The sequence below is a fragment of the Camponotus vicinus genome, unplaced genomic scaffold, assembly GCF_025532165.1.
Source record: "Camponotus vicinus isolate PSW18456_S1 unplaced genomic scaffold, iyCamVici1.0 SCAF_3, whole genome shotgun sequence".
NCBI lineage: Eukaryota > Metazoa > Arthropoda > Insecta > Hymenoptera > Formicidae > Camponotus > Camponotus vicinus.
In genome coordinates this window covers 7,171,662-7,187,950 of record NW_028141967.1, presented here as the reverse complement: position 1 = coordinate 7,187,950, position 16,289 = coordinate 7,171,662, and the positions used below count along the sequence as shown (strand labels likewise).

General features: G+C 29.5%; 1 protein-coding gene across 8 annotated transcripts in view; it reads left to right on the top strand.

Moving 5' to 3' along the window:
* Regnase-1 (zinc finger CCCH-type containing protein regnase 1) overlaps window positions 1–16,289 on the top strand; it is a 118,449-nt gene that overhangs the window by 41,414 nt on the left and 60,746 nt on the right. For all 8 annotated transcript variants that reach the window (XR_014438072.1, XR_014438073.1, XM_083095447.1 and 5 more), the window contains exon 2: window positions 13,121–13,391. Coding sequence is in view for 6 of the 8 variants with exons in the window: in XM_083095447.1 (XP_082951573.1) it covers window positions 13,121–13,391 (271 nt within the window). In the remaining 2 variants the exon portion in view is untranslated. The remainder of the gene's footprint in view (window positions 1–13,120; window positions 13,392–16,289) is intronic.

Below are 16,289 nucleotides of genomic sequence, written 5' to 3'. Positions count from 1 at the left end.
TAATGTCGAATCCAAGGTCACTATTAGATAGCCTCCTTTGTTCCCTACAACTTTTATCCGAGTCGTTTTCCTTCAAACGTTGATCCTGAAAAGTTATGAGGGTGGAACTTTTAAAATGAGACACCCTGTATATATAGCTGAAAGTGTTAATTTTCAAATAAATGATATCTCAAGTTTATAAATTAAAATTAATTATTTTCACCATTTTCTTTATTATTAATTTAATTAAACTAATTTTTTTGATATATGAGATATATACTATTGTATTTTATCATATATGAGATACATACATGTATACGTTAATGAATAATATATATTACATTATATATATACACAACACATTTACTTAACGAAAAAATTATAATTATAACCTAGAATCAATCACTACTCAGAAAATGTACAATGACTACCATTTTTGGCAATACAATACATTGTATTGGTAACATTGCAATTATATTGTTTTCGTTTTGTTGATAATGCTTTTGTATTTTTAGTCCTATTATTATTTTGTTATCAGTATTATTATTTTATTGTACTGCCGCAGAATTTAAAGTATAAGTAATAAAGTTGTAGTGTGCTCTCTCTCTCTCTCTCCTCCCCTCTCTCCCTCTCTCTCCCCCTCTCCCCCTCTCTCTCTCTCTCATTGCTAGTATCAATCTATATTTTTTTAAAACATTTAAAATTATATTTATTGTATATTTACTACAATTATATTTACTATATTGCCACAATATATTTCTAATGAAATGATTGCCATAGTGATTACCCCCTCATAATTAACCGATAACATTTATTTCACTGATAACATTTATACGCCTATAATAATCAATATTTCATTGCACTTATATAACATTAATATAAGTGTATTTACTGAGATCGAATCAATTAAGATAAATATATTAGGAGTTTTCATAGATAATTATTCATTATATGTTACTATTCTATTTAAATGGCAAGGAGTTGCGAATTTTGTTCGATTCCTACTATCAATCTGCTGCCAAATTATATAAACAGATTCTGTTCAATTTCTGCGTCAATTTGCTCTTTGATTATGTTAACATATTCTGTCAGCATAACACAAGCTGAATGCGGACGCAATTGATGTCAGTCTGCTGACAAATTTTCATCATATCTACGGCTACTAACATATTGCTAACATTTTGTTTATGGGCGAAGAATCACTGACTTTGAAACAAACTTTAAATGACATCGAATCACAATTAATTATTCTTAAGGTGACATATATTTATTAATTTATAGAAAAATTGAGTAAATATCAAAATATAAGAAATGCAATATTGTTAGTCTTGTGTGTTGGAGAACGAGTTAAACAATAGAGAGATAGCTTTTATAATTATCTGTTTATGTGAGATGCGTATGAAACAAGAGATAACCATAATAATATTTATGTTTCTTTTGATGGAGTTTCAAGTAGCAGAATATAAAATTGGTTTAATAATATCTTCCACAGTGTTAAAGCTACTTTTTATTATTTGATTTAAAAGTTATTTCTAAAATTAATATTTTACAATAATGGGGTATAATGACGTTATCTCAACCCGGGGAAAAAAAGTCCATATAAAATTGGCCATATATGGATTTTGTCAATATCTAATTATGTTTTGCTAAATATAGTCATATATGATATCATATATGAATAAATATTATCAGATCTGAAAATTACAGCACTTTTCTCATATATTTCTCATATACTACATTAATTATATCTGTAATCTTCTTTCTAAGCCTGTCACACATTAATTTTAAGTACCACTTAGCTGCTTCCCTAGTAGCACACTTTATTGGAGCAATATTGGCTAACAATATATATCCAATATTTTCAATGTTGGTCCAATATTGCAAAGTAGACGCGATTTCATTTTGAGCCAATATTGAATTGTAATATTGGGCGAATATATTTATTTTTATCTTTAACCAAGATTGGCTAATTATACATACCCAAATATTTTTACATTGGATAAAGATCAGTTTCTAATATATGACGGAATTCGCCATCAAAAAAAAAATTAACCGTCTGTGGTTAATTTATGGAGCTCTGGAGCTCCTCGCAAAAGCTAGAGGAGGTGCGGCTATAATAATCCGCTCTCTTTGACTGATAAGTCGTGACTCGTGGGACCTGTGCCGCGGCCTTATATACTGCTTTAGATGGAGTCCCACTTTCGAGTTAAGTGTTTTCCTTTTCGCCACCTAGTGGCGACGCGCGAAGCTCACATATAATGTGTGAACGTGCAATATTGGCACACATTTACATTTACTTCATAACCAATATTATAAAGCATGCAACCATATATTGGCGACACATTTATATTTATTTAGTAGCCAATATTGGTCATGATGGGCACTGCAATATTGGCAGAACACTTGCATTTTGTTAACAACCAATATTAATTTTACATTGGGAAATATTGGCCAAGACATTTCCAATATAACCAGTATTGAGCCAAGGTATACCAATATTTTACCAATGTTTTGTGCTACTAGGGTTCTATAATAATATAAATATAATTGTTGTTTTTAAATACTGCATAATAATTAATTAAATATATAATGCAAGATATAATTTTTAGGAAAAATTATATTTATCTATATAAAAAAAGGTAAAATCATATATAATTTTAAATGATTATATATATCATGTATGATTTATATCAAAGCATACATGAAACTAACCTTTGCTTTGGTTTTATACATGCTTAGATATGATATCAGTATCTGACTATGTCTGATTGTACAAAATGACGTGAGGTATCTAATATCATTTTCTATGATCAGAAATGGCCAGAGATGGACATCATATCTAAGCATATACAAAAACGTGTGCTCTGATAAAATCATATGTGATATTATATATAATCATATAAGACTGTATATAATTTTACTTTTTTTTATATAAATATACATGGACTTTTTTTCCCGGGAATTCATGTGATTTTTTTCAATAATGTGTTGGGAAATTGAATGTGATGTTATTTTATATTAAACCTTCATAAATTTTTGTTTTGTAAACTCTTGATTTGACCTACAGAGACTTAGAATGCATCGCAGCCACAATTAATTTTATAGATGACATAATTAATATACTGAAGGTGTGATGTCTTTGTGAACCTTTATAAAACGATTGAAACATTAAAAATTAATAGCGAGTTCGCACGGTATTATAAAAGGCAAACAAATTCGAAGAGATTTTCTATATAAGGGAAAACAACTGCTGAAATAATGACCTTTTTGTTATTATTTTTAACATTATATTATCGTTGGGGTTTAACTTGGTAGCTATTAATTTTTTTATTCTTATGTGTGTGCATTTGAATAAAAGGCTGAGAGTAATCATGGTCAAACAGAGTGTTTATACAAAGTATTATATTTTATAAATTATTATATTTTGCTATGAAATTTTGAGTGAGATAGATGAATTATATATTATACTTTTTACAATCTTATTAGCGGCATTTTGTAGATTTTATATTCGCTTATGACAAAATCCAGATAGCACATAAACATATTCTATAAATATTTTTCGAGAATATATTGATGAAAAAAACATTATAAAAATATGCAGATAATAAAATGATATTACTCATAATATGTTGAATACATTCACAGAATATTCTTTGAAATATTCTTATAATATGTAAAACAGATTTTAAGAATATTTAAAAAATATTTATAGGATATTTTGTATAGATAATTTTAGGCTACATATAGATTATAACTAAAGATATTTATGCATATACATATTTTGAAGAAATAGATAAAAAAGTATGAGAAAATCAAAATATCTGTCAATATATAAATCTGTCAATATACAGGGTGTCCCGAAACTAACGCTTGATATTTTAAAGGCAGATTCTCTGGCCAATTTAAAAACGATTTTTCCTCAGCGAAAATGTCGCGGCACTAATAGTTTTCGAGTTATAAACGATTGAAAATAAAGGGTTTTTCGCAAACTAAGGCTTATGGGAATAAAATATTAATAAAGTCACATTCTTTAGTTAATTTTAGGTAGAGTTTACTTTAATAGAATTTTAATTTAAGGCTTAGTTAGAAAGATACATGATGACAAAAATTGGGAATATGCAAAAAATAATGATCTCCCTCGACATTTTCGCTGAGGAAAAATCGTTTTTATTGGCCAGAGAATCTGCCTTTAAAATATCAAGCGTTAGTTTCGGGACACCCTGTATAAATATAAAAAAACCATTTCATCTAAATGTTTAAACAGATTATGATTTTATTAGGTGTATAACTAAGTTCCTGCCGCTCATAATTAAATGGCTCCAGCTGCAAATGTAGTGAAGTTAGGCATTTATCAATAAAATTGAGTGCGCAAAGATTTATTTTTTGTGAAAGAGATATTTTTTTAATCGATTTAAAATGAAACGTGATAAGTTGTTTTTTCGACATATATTTCTTCACTGCTTTGATTTAAATAAAACTGCAGCTGAAGCTCATCGATTGATTTCTGAAACAGTCACGGCTGACCGCTACCAACAACAATTATACCGATTGAATGATGAATTTATGCGAAAAAGGCCAGTAATCGACGTAAAGTGATTCTTTTGCATGACAACGCGCGACCTCATGTTGCAAGAATCATAAAAGAAACACTATTGGAGCTCGAATGCGAAGTTCTCCCGCACCCGCCTATTCTCCAGACTTGGCCCCATCGGATTATCACCTTTTTCTATCAATGTTAATTTTGATTCTCATAGAAGCACTAAATTTACTTACATAATTTTTTTTATTCTTAGTACTTTAATTCTTACTTATTTTAATAATTAGTTACTTTAACTACTATAATTATTAGTATTATGCTTTGAGAAATTTATGTGTGTATGTATTATCTGAAATATGCATTTTTTTAAGTACCAAAAATGATGTACAAATTTAAGGAATATATTTTATATAGAAATATATTATGTTGTGCTTTTTCATGAACAGCAAGAAAAAATATTATATAATTACAAAATAAATATTAACTGTAGAAATATAAATAGAATATCTACTTTTATATGCAAAAATAACTCGTGCTTGCAAAAAATCCCGCATCTTATGGAAATGGGATTTCGGTGAAATTTGTTAAAACTCTGAAAATAAATAGTTTATGCTGATTTAAAGTCACAATGGGTGCGATATCGGTTTATGGAATCGTTCCGCCGCTACAACCATCCAAAAATCGAAATAAAGCATTATTTCAGTACTATTGAGGCAAATAATAATAATAAATAAATACTATTTATTGAAAGCAAATAATATTGAGTATTATATTGAGTATAATCACACAATCAATTGATCATTTTTATTAATATAGATATTATATTTACGTGGAAAAAATATAGGGTATCCATAATCAATAAAATCCCTATTTATTCCCTATATTTCGGAAACGATTCAAAAATTATGAGAAACCGTGAAACACGTATTTAAATAATTTCGAGGGGCTATTCTTTTAAAGGGATTAGAGATAGGAAAGATTAAGGATAGGAAAGTTGCTCTTTCCTTACTAATCTCCTTAAAAAAATAGCTCTTCAAAATGATTGAATACACATATTTCATAGTAATTTTTTTGTACTGTTTGAACCATTTCCAAAATATAGGAGATGGGCACTTTATGGACACCCTATATATACTTGCATGCACATATTTTTTTTCAACATAATATCTATATTAATAAAAATGTCTCAACTGTGTGTGAGATTCTACTTAATAATATATTTACTTTTCCTCAATAGTATTGAAATAACGTCTTATTTCGACTTTTGAACTCTTATAGCGACGAAACGGCTCCATAAATCAATATCGCATTTATTGTGACTTTTGATCAACATCACATAAACTATTTATTTCCAGAGTTTCAACAAATTTCACCGAAATCTAATTTCCGTAAAAATCGTACAGGGTCCTTTATTTGTGGAATAAATTATTCTTTTTTTGAAAACACAGAGATTGTAGGCAAGATATATATATGAAATATTCTGTTTCTTTAGAAACAACGAGAATTATATACACGAGTTGTTCATAGAATAGATTATTCCTTTAAAAAGAACAAAGATTGTACGCAAGATTTATTTATAGAATAAATTCTGTACAGAATAAATTTCTGTGGAAATAGCAAGAATTTCTGAAGGAAGTACAATTGAACTATTGATTTATTCATAATAAATAAGTGTTATTGATAATAAATATTATTTTAATAATATTATAAAGTAATGTGAAATAATTACTTGATCCAACTATCTCAGAAATACATCTAAAAGAAACTTGTACAGCTTCACTTTTCTTAAGCAAAAAATTCTGCCATATATTTAAATTAATTTAATAATTTCTGACTGGATATGTTTGATATGAAAACAATTTTAAATTGTGCATTTATAAAGAAATTGTATTAAATGTTACTTTTTATATATAAACTTTTTATATACTTTTATATACTTTTTTTACATACTTTTTATATACTTTTTACATACTTTTTATCTACTTTTTACTATATATATATATATATATATATATATATATATATATATATACACACACAGGGTGTCCCTGAATGGTCTGTACAAACTTTGTGAATAAGTTCTAGGGACCTAAACAAGCAGAAAATGTCCCATAAACATGAGGTTGGAAACGCTTGCTTCTGGAGTTACGACGGTTCGAAGTTTTCCTGCAATAGCTGGAGAAATTATCACGTCAAATCGCATAGGTGTTACAAAACTGTGTTTATTTATTTCCTCGGTTTTGCCACGGACATAACAGGACAGTACACTTGCTATAGCAAATGCTCGAAATGGCCTCCGTTAGATTTCCAAGGAAGAATATATATATATATATATATATATATATATATATATATCAAATAAAATTAAATAAAAGATAGAATTAAATAGAATTACATTATCAATTTTTCTTAATAAGAATAATCTTAATTAAAACACAATACATAATAATTTTACAGTACATAATAGTAAAATACATAATAGTTTTTATCCATAAACAAAAAAGAGGGCTTTTAATGAATTACTAATAAATGAAGTACTAATAAACGCCAATAAATCAAAAAATCTTTTATTTTTTGTTAATTTTAAATAAATTTTAGTTGATTAGAATTCGTCTCGATTTAATCTCATTATCAAAATATATATTTTTAAAACTTGAAAAACTATGAAAAAAATATATTTTAACTAATTAAATTTTGGTGAAAAAAAACATACAAATTAATTCGACTTCAGATAAGAACATTTTGTTAACTAAAAAAATGTTACCAAATTCTTATACATAAAGCGGATTCTTTCAAGTTCTTTTTTAGAATCTCGAAATTATAGATCCGGATTTCTGTGTCATGCTCACATTTAATCAAGATTAAATACAAGTGATTTAATTATTTCTATTTATGTATGCCACGTACATATCGTTCGTCGTCATTCTTCATGTATGTACCCAATACGTTAAGTTAGATCCGGGAGTGGAGAATGACGATGCGAATGAAGGTTGTCAAGAAATTCGTCGCGATATGTAATGCTGATTTTTAGTTTTGGTTTCGAAATCAGCCAATGCTAAATTATTGAATGCGAAAAGTATCTGAAGCTTATGAATTTTACAACTTTTACACCTGTAACATTACGTTGTTGTGCCAGTAAAACAAGCAATTCTGATAACCACTAGCGCGCTCTCTCTCTCTCTCTCCCCCTCTCCCCCCTCTCTTCCTTCTCCCCCTCCCTCCCTCCCCTCTCTCCCGCTCCCCTTCCCGCCCCTCCCTCCCTCCCACCCTCCCTCTTTGTACTCTCACGTCTCTCTACTTTCACCTGGAACTCCGCAAATGGTTACATCCGCCAACCTGAGAGAGCTATGCCCTATTTACGATAATTTATTAAACCAGAGACGAGCGTGTGCATGAATTTTTTTATGCAGTTATATCGTCTAGTATTTATAGCGGTAATATTATACAGAGTCTAAGAAAAAATATTGATTAGAACTGAATAAAAATAAAAATCAATATATATTCTTAGATGAATTTAAAGTCACTTTATTTGAAAAAATCTATCTGATGCTATTACTTATTCTTTATTTTTATCTTTAATATTTTTTATTTTGTTTGTTATTTTTTTTCTTGATTTATAAAAATACTTATAATCTTCATGTTCAAAATGGTTATTATAGGTATTACTAGCTTTTAAAAAAAATTCAAATTTATATTAAACATTTAAAATTGACTATCTCGATTGCAAATTTTTTCTTATTTTTTTAACGTTATAGAATTACATTTGGAATCCAGAGAGAATTAAAATTTTTAAAACTCATATTTGTTGCTATATTTTTCATAATTATTTATAACTTAAATAAAATTTCATGTGAAATTTGAATAGTTTTCTAAAAAATAAAGATATCGATTTAGCCATTTAATGACGACAAAATTTTTTTATCTTCCTTATAATTTCAATTTTAATTTTCTGCAAATTGTGATGAATTTATTCATTTTAGAAGTCAGCCTTATAATTAGTATTTAAAAAACTACATTTTATGGGAAATAATTATTTTTATTCTTATATTGCAAAAAGAATTACCTTTTGTTGAACTGTGTAATTGGCATTGAGAAAATGGAAAATAGCGAGTTAGTTATAACATGAAGAGAAACGAGAGCATGATTAAATATTGGGGCGAAGGAAATAGTATTGTCACTCGAATAGAGTATAGAGAAGTTTTTCGCTTGTCGGTATATACTTGTAATATGTAAATTATTTATTTCCTCGTTCAGCTTTTATTGATATTTAAAATACTTTAAAATAAAGTACTTTAAAATAAATATTGGTATATTTTGGTACTTTAAAGTAAATATATTTTATATATCAATATTGTTACATTAAAAAAAAATAAAAATATTTACATATATACATATTTACGTGTGTATGTAAATATATATACGTTTATTTGTCTATTTTTTTGTTTAAGTTTATCTGAATATTTCAAAAATTGTGCACGGCAGGCAAAACTATTTTAGACAAAATTTGTGAAATTTTGAGAGGGAAAAAGAATTGGTGATTTTAAATTTTATCTAAAATTATTTTTCAAGATCGCAAAACAATTTTTTTAAAGAAGAAGAAGTATTTTTTTATTTTTTTAAAAGCACTCAATTTTGCATAGAAAAACCACTAAGATATAAGTTAAATCTAATACTTAAGGAGTTTACTTAGCAATGAAAAATGTAACTTTGTTAATTTCAACAATGATGGGCGCGATTTTATGTGTGTGCTTATCTGCGTTCATATGAATAGATGTAAGTGTATAAATTCTCAGCATTATTCTGCTGAGAATAAAGACGAACATAAGAGCTAAATGGAAACTAGTCTTCATCGACGATAAACTTTAAAGTTTTTCAAGAATATAAAACTTTAGTCAAAACTTAGACAGCAGATGATTTTTTGAAGAAAAATGACATTCGATAGGAAATCTAGAATGAAAATGAAACGCAAACGTTTAGTTGCGCGAGGTGGACATTTCGAACATTTAATTTAGTTATTGTTAACATTATTATTTAATTAAAAATTACGAGAAAGATAATCATAGAATTCTTTTATTTTTCTCTAACTTTAAAGGCCCATAACTCTATAGGAAAGCATTTCTGGATCGATGTTCATAAGAACTTTTTTCTTTACCCTTTTGCTGCTGTAGGCGCCTTTAGGCATTTCAAAATTTTGGTAATTGTATACTGTTGGTGCTTTAAGGCGTTCAATTGTTATCACTTAGATGATGCTGTTGGCGTTTTTAAGCGTTCAGTGTTTATATTATTATTATTCCAATATCTTCATACTAGTAATTAATACGCGATGCACGACAACGAAAAGTTTATAAAATCTTATAAATTTTGTCGCGTATCGTCTATAGTGATCACGGCTAAATATGTGTCGTCTGTCACACGCGCTCCGTATCAGATTTCGCTGTAGCGAAAGCGTTAAAGTCGTTCAAGAAATTAGTTCCTGGAGTTTTATAGACATCACTTAAGAAACCTTATCTATTCACGCAGGTAGGAAACATGTACAAATTATACGCGAACGTGAGTGTATGTAGTCAATGGTAGTGATTTTTTGAGAAAAGAAAGAAATGAAGCGATGTATAATATATAATCTTTTTTTAAATAAAAAAATATATATAATATTCAACTATAACATAAAATATATATGCGTGCACTCTTATTATAAATACATATATATTTCCTAACATACATATAACTAAAAAGAAACAAAATATTTTTTTCATAAAATGTTTTTTTTTGTTTTGAGAAAACGTCTTTTAATTCTTTTCAGATATTTAATATCTTTTTGATTTTGCAAGTTGATTTTTCATTATTTTTGACTTTTTTGATGATAGATTTAAACTAATTACTTACTATTTTAAATGTAGATTGCGCATTCCAATTAGTTACATAGTTATGTAATTTTTAAGTAAATAAATTTTTAAATAAATCTATAAATAAATAAATCTTTAATTAAATAAATTCTCTATAAACAAATCAAAATGAACAATCAGTTGAATTTGAATTGTTTTTATTATAAATACAAAAACAAAGTTTGTAATTTTTAAAAATATAGTCATTGTTTTAATACACTCAGTCCAAAAAAAAGCGGTACACTTAAAATTTGGGAAAAAATCATCAAATTTCAAATGACGATAACTTTGTAAATAATAAAGATAAAAAAGTCTGTAAAAAATGAAAATGAAGCTTGGAATCTCTACTTTAAGAATCGATTTATTTCAATGTTGCGAGATAAATTTATTTAAAATGGCGGATAACAAAGCAAGAGCATGCGAAATTGAAAAATAATGGTCCGAGTTTGCCACGACACATGGCGTGAGCCAAATGTCGCAACTCAATGGGATAAAAAGCATATGATAGTACAGAGTTTCTTCCTTAAAATGCTTTTTTATTCATCTCGATGATTTTTCGTACGATGATTTTTCGCCGAGACATTCGCATTTTAATAAAAAGGCAGCTTTTTACTTTAAATGCGAATAACTTTCCAAAAAATCATTGTATCGAGACGAACAAAAAAGCATTTTAAAAAGGAGACTCTGTACTATCATATGCGTTTTATCTCATTGAGCTGCGACATCAAACTTTCGCCATGTACCGTGGCGAACTCGGACCATTTTTATTTCAATTTTACATGCTTTCGTTTTGTCATCCGCCATTTTCAGAAAAATTGTCGTACAAAATTGCGATATAAAATTTCGAAAACTAGAAATACGAACCTTTAAAATGATTTTTATAAAATCCTTCTAGCTGTATTAGGTGCTGAGATATTCAATTTTGAATTTTTAGCAACGCCGAATTGCAAGAATAAAAATTCCATGGTTTCGCTAGTACCGCGGTATCTTAAAACTCCAAACCGTACTTGTGGTTGTGTGCGTATGTGTATTAGTGAGTGTGCCTGCGTGCGTGCATATGTGTGTGTGTATGTGTTAGTGAGTGCGCGCGTGTGTGTTAGTGTGTTAGTGCGTGCGTGTGTGTGTGTGTGTGTGTGTGTGTGTGTGTGTGTGTGTGTGTGTGTGTGTGTGTGTGTGTGTGTGTGTGTGTGTGTGCGCGCGTGTGTTTACCTCAAGGATAAGGACCCCATGGCTCATCAGCTCCACGGTATTTTGCGACTTCAAACCCTTCTTGTGCGTGCATTTGTGCGCGAGTGTGTGTAAGAGAAAGAAAGAGAGAGAGGGAGGGAGGGAGGGGGAGAGAGAGAGGGCACTGTATTATTAGTGTGTGTGTGTGACTACTTCTTGCACGAATTACACACACACACACATACACGCACGCAGGCACACTCTCTAACACACATACGCACACAACCACGAGTACGGTTTGGAGTCTTAAGATACCGCGGTACTAGCGAACCATGGAATTTTTATTCTTGCAATTCGGCGTTGCTAAAAATTCAAAATTGAATATCTCAGCACCTAATACAGCTAGAAGGATTTTATAAAAAGCATTTTAAAGGTTTAAAGGTTATTTCTAGTTTTCGAAATTTTATATCGCAATTTTGTACGACAATTTTTCTGAAAATGGCGGATGATAAAACGAGAGCATGTAAAATTAAAAAAAAATGGCCCGAGTTCGCCACGGTACATGGCGAGAGTTTGATGTCGCAGCTCAATGAGATAAAACGCATATGATAGTACAGAGTCTCCTTTTTAAAATGCTTTTTTGTTCGTCTCGATACAATGATTTTTTGGAGACTTACTCGCATTTAAAGTAAAAAGCTGCCTTCTTATTAAAATGCGAATGTCTCGGCGAAAAATCATCGTATCGGGATGAATAAAAAAGCATTTTAAGGAAGAAACTCTGTACTATCATATGCTTTTCATCCCATTGAGTTGCGACATTTGGCTTACGCCATGTGCCGTGGCAAACTCGGACCATTATTTTTCAATTTCGCATGCTCTTGCTTTGTTATCCGCCATTTTAAATAAATTTATCTCGCAACATTGAAATAAATCGATTCTTAAAGTAGAGATTCCAAGCTTCATTTTCATTTTTTACAGATTTTTCTATCTTTATTATTTACGAAGTTATCATCATTTGAAATTTGATGATTTTTTCCCAAATTTTAAGTGTACCGCTTTTTTTTGGACTGAGTGTATAATAAAAAAATTTTTTTAAATTCTTATCTGTTTATCTATTTCTTCTCGAAAATAATTTTAATGAATTAATGAGATTTTTATGATTAAAATGATATCAATTATTTAAAAAGTTTCATTATGCATCTAATTGAAAACTATTCGAATTATACCATGTTTATAATTTGCTGCAAAAGTTTCATTAATGCAGTAAAATTATTTTCAAAAAAATATAAATTATATTAAATATATTCTCTAGAGAGAATTTTTTTATTATATTATATTAATAAAAAAATATGAAGAGAAATACTATATTATATTTAAAAAAAATAAAAAGAAGATTTTTGTCAATGAAAGAAACGTGTTTTTTCAATATTTGTTTCCTAGAAAAATAAAACAAATTTTTTTTAATATCTTATAATATTTAATATACATATACATACACAAACATAACATACATATACATAAAAAATATTAATGTAAACAATCTTGTTTGTTGCAGAGATACGTAGATTGTACAGTATTGAATGTAAGCAATATGCCAGATGCTGAAGATTCCTCATATGACAGTGATTACGAAGCTGAGGACTTAATGACGACAACGACGATGACAATGACAACAATGATGACAACGACAACGATTGCACAGAGTTCAGAACCGCAGATATCTCCCGCAACGCATGCTGATATCTCTCGCACTGCATCCGATACTCTAGCAGCTGAGTTCGCAGAATACGTCACTATGGATGGATCTTCGACCACACAAAACCCCGGTAAAATAAGAGAACTTTCACCTAAAGTTTTTCTTTTCAAATTCTTCTGAAATCACTATAATTTATATAAATTTAATAATAAGTGAGAATATAAATTTAATAGTAAGAGAGAAATTTGAGAAAGATATTAATGACAGCAAAAACTTATAAAAAAAATTTAAAACAGATACAGCGCTATTAGAATATATATAGACGAGCAAAAAAAGCCTCAGTAAGTACTGTTTGTTGCAGTAATATAACATAAAAAAAACAAATAATATAATGCAAGTTATCTGATACAAAACTAATATATCATACGCATTATTTTGCAATATTACAACAATAATATAACAAAATATTATTGCAATATAATATTATTACATACGTATTTCCTCATTTGCTGTTATGCGGCAAAATTAAACTTAATAAATTCGTATTCAATTTTTCACCATGAAATGGATATACATGATTATAAAAGACGAGGACTAGCATAAGACCTAAAGTATTTTTTTGCCAGTTTAATTTTTAATATAATCCCAATAAGGAATTCAGAATATTTAAATAGATTATTTGAAATTGAACTAGTAAATGTGAGAAATAATCCATTTAGTACCTATTTGAAGCAAAAAATCCAAATTTTTAATAATTGTATAAATTATTGTATAAATTGTATAAATTAAATACGATACATATAATTTATTTTATTTATTTAATTATCAACTTTGTATGAGATCAATATTATATAATATGAACTGATAAAATGAACTGATTCTAGATAAGGTATAACTGCGATGTAACATTATTAAATTAACAAATTGATTCAAAATAATAACAATTATGAAATAGTAATAGTAAATTAATACAATATAAGAGCCAAAAAGTAGTAATTGGAGCGCAAAAAAGAAGAGAAAATATCTTCATTTTTCTTCTTTATTTATTCACTTTTGTAAAATATACATCAAATACGTTTTGAACCATTTTTAGCATGATAATATTAATGTTAAGCGTATCGAATAATAATACATACATAAAATTACATTAATCATTTCATCATTAACATTTCATAATCAAGCACAAAACCAAATAAAAACTACAATGCTGTATTCCACAGTACTCTGGTGAACACATCCAAACAGTACTATTCACTGTACTAATGCTCATAAGGTACCTTAATATGATAAGTTCCGATACATCTATTGTTTTTACGTCAAAGTAAAAAAACAGAAATGCAGAAAATCATTAAATAGAAATTAAAATCAAAAGATAGTCAGGGAAATGACTCATCAGAATCTGCGTTTACACAATGTACACAAATTAATTGGACAATACAGAACGCCATTGTGTTGACACGAGATTATTTTATACTCACCTTGATGAACTTCATAGTTTTATTAAAGTTTATAAAAATATAGTGCCGAAATATTTATGTAACAATTTAATATATAAAATCTCATGCAAGGATTGTGATGCGTCTTGTGCGTTGGTCAAACTGTAACGATGTGTTTAGCGCACCGTTACTAACTGGTCCCCGAACTGATCATCCGCCCAATCGAGACGTCTTTGGCGCTCCTAATTAACACCGGTAGCCATCCCATGCGGTATGCTATCACCACGCGCTATAGCGCGAATAGGAGATTCACCAATGCGCGCTGGCGGTATATAAGCCGTTCGGTCGAGGCGCCGGCATGGCACCAATGATGAATGGGTTTTTTTCCCGCGCAGAAACCTCCGTATGCAAGTCTAAACTGACGTCACAGATAGACGTCGTCTATCACAGATGTATCTAAGTGCAACATTAGATGAGATCCCTTGCGATTTTCCTGTGTTTTTTTAGTAGTGTCATAATGCGTAGTATTATATTAGTTGATTTGTGTTTAAAAAAAACTTTGAATTTTTTTCACTCCGTATAATTTCCTTCACATTTCTTTTCTCGCTAGATATCTCATATTTGCTCGAAATATATATGTATATGTTATTGAGGTTTCATAGCGTTTGCTTAGTGCGTATGCGTGAGAAAAATCTCACGATTGCTCATCACTGGTCGGCACCAATCCTGCTCCTGGCTGATGAGCAAGTTTCGAAGCCATTCTGAACGCGTTACCATCAGGTAACGGTGCTCCCGTTGTGGTGCCAGATATTCCCAATTTCTAGTATCCTGTTCGCTTTATATCGGGTGACAGATGTTTCCATGTCGGGTGTTCCCGATTCCGGTATCCTGTCCTCTTATATCACTGGGTGACGAATGTTTTTGTTGTCGTACCGGATGTTCCTAGTTTCGATGTCCTATCCGTTAATGTCATCAGGTGGTGACCAATGGGTGTTTTCGTTATTGTGCCAGTTATTTCTGGTTCCGGTAATGGCTTCCTGTGTCCGACTTGTAAATAGTAGATCGTAAGATACTGCTTTGCTGCACCGCGCTTGTAGATAGTAGCTATAAGTCTTATTCCTGCTAGCTTTAAGGTCGATCTATGAAGTAAATCCTCATGACTTGTACAGGGTAACTTTCAATAAAGACTTTTGCTTTGTCATCCTTACCCATCTTGATGATAATTATTATAAACATTAACCTCCAGCTTTGATGAGATTGCGGACATGTTTCGCCACCCACGTTCACTTATTTGTAACCTCTTAGATGTAAGATTTGAAGTTATAATAAAGAGTTATTATTTCCTTGCAACTGTAAACGAGTTTCCCTTCTTTCGCCCGATTCCTGCCACTGGCAAGTTGTTCTGGAGCGTCAGGAAAGGAGAACCATTACAAAACTAGTAGGCAACTAAAAATAAGAATTTGCGAACATCGGAACTACATTTATACTTCACGAAATACTTCACAACTCTCGATCTTAACGAATCATAGATTTAAATTTAATCATGAATTTAAATGAGTCTGAGATTTTAGATAGTAAATTTTCGCTCGACA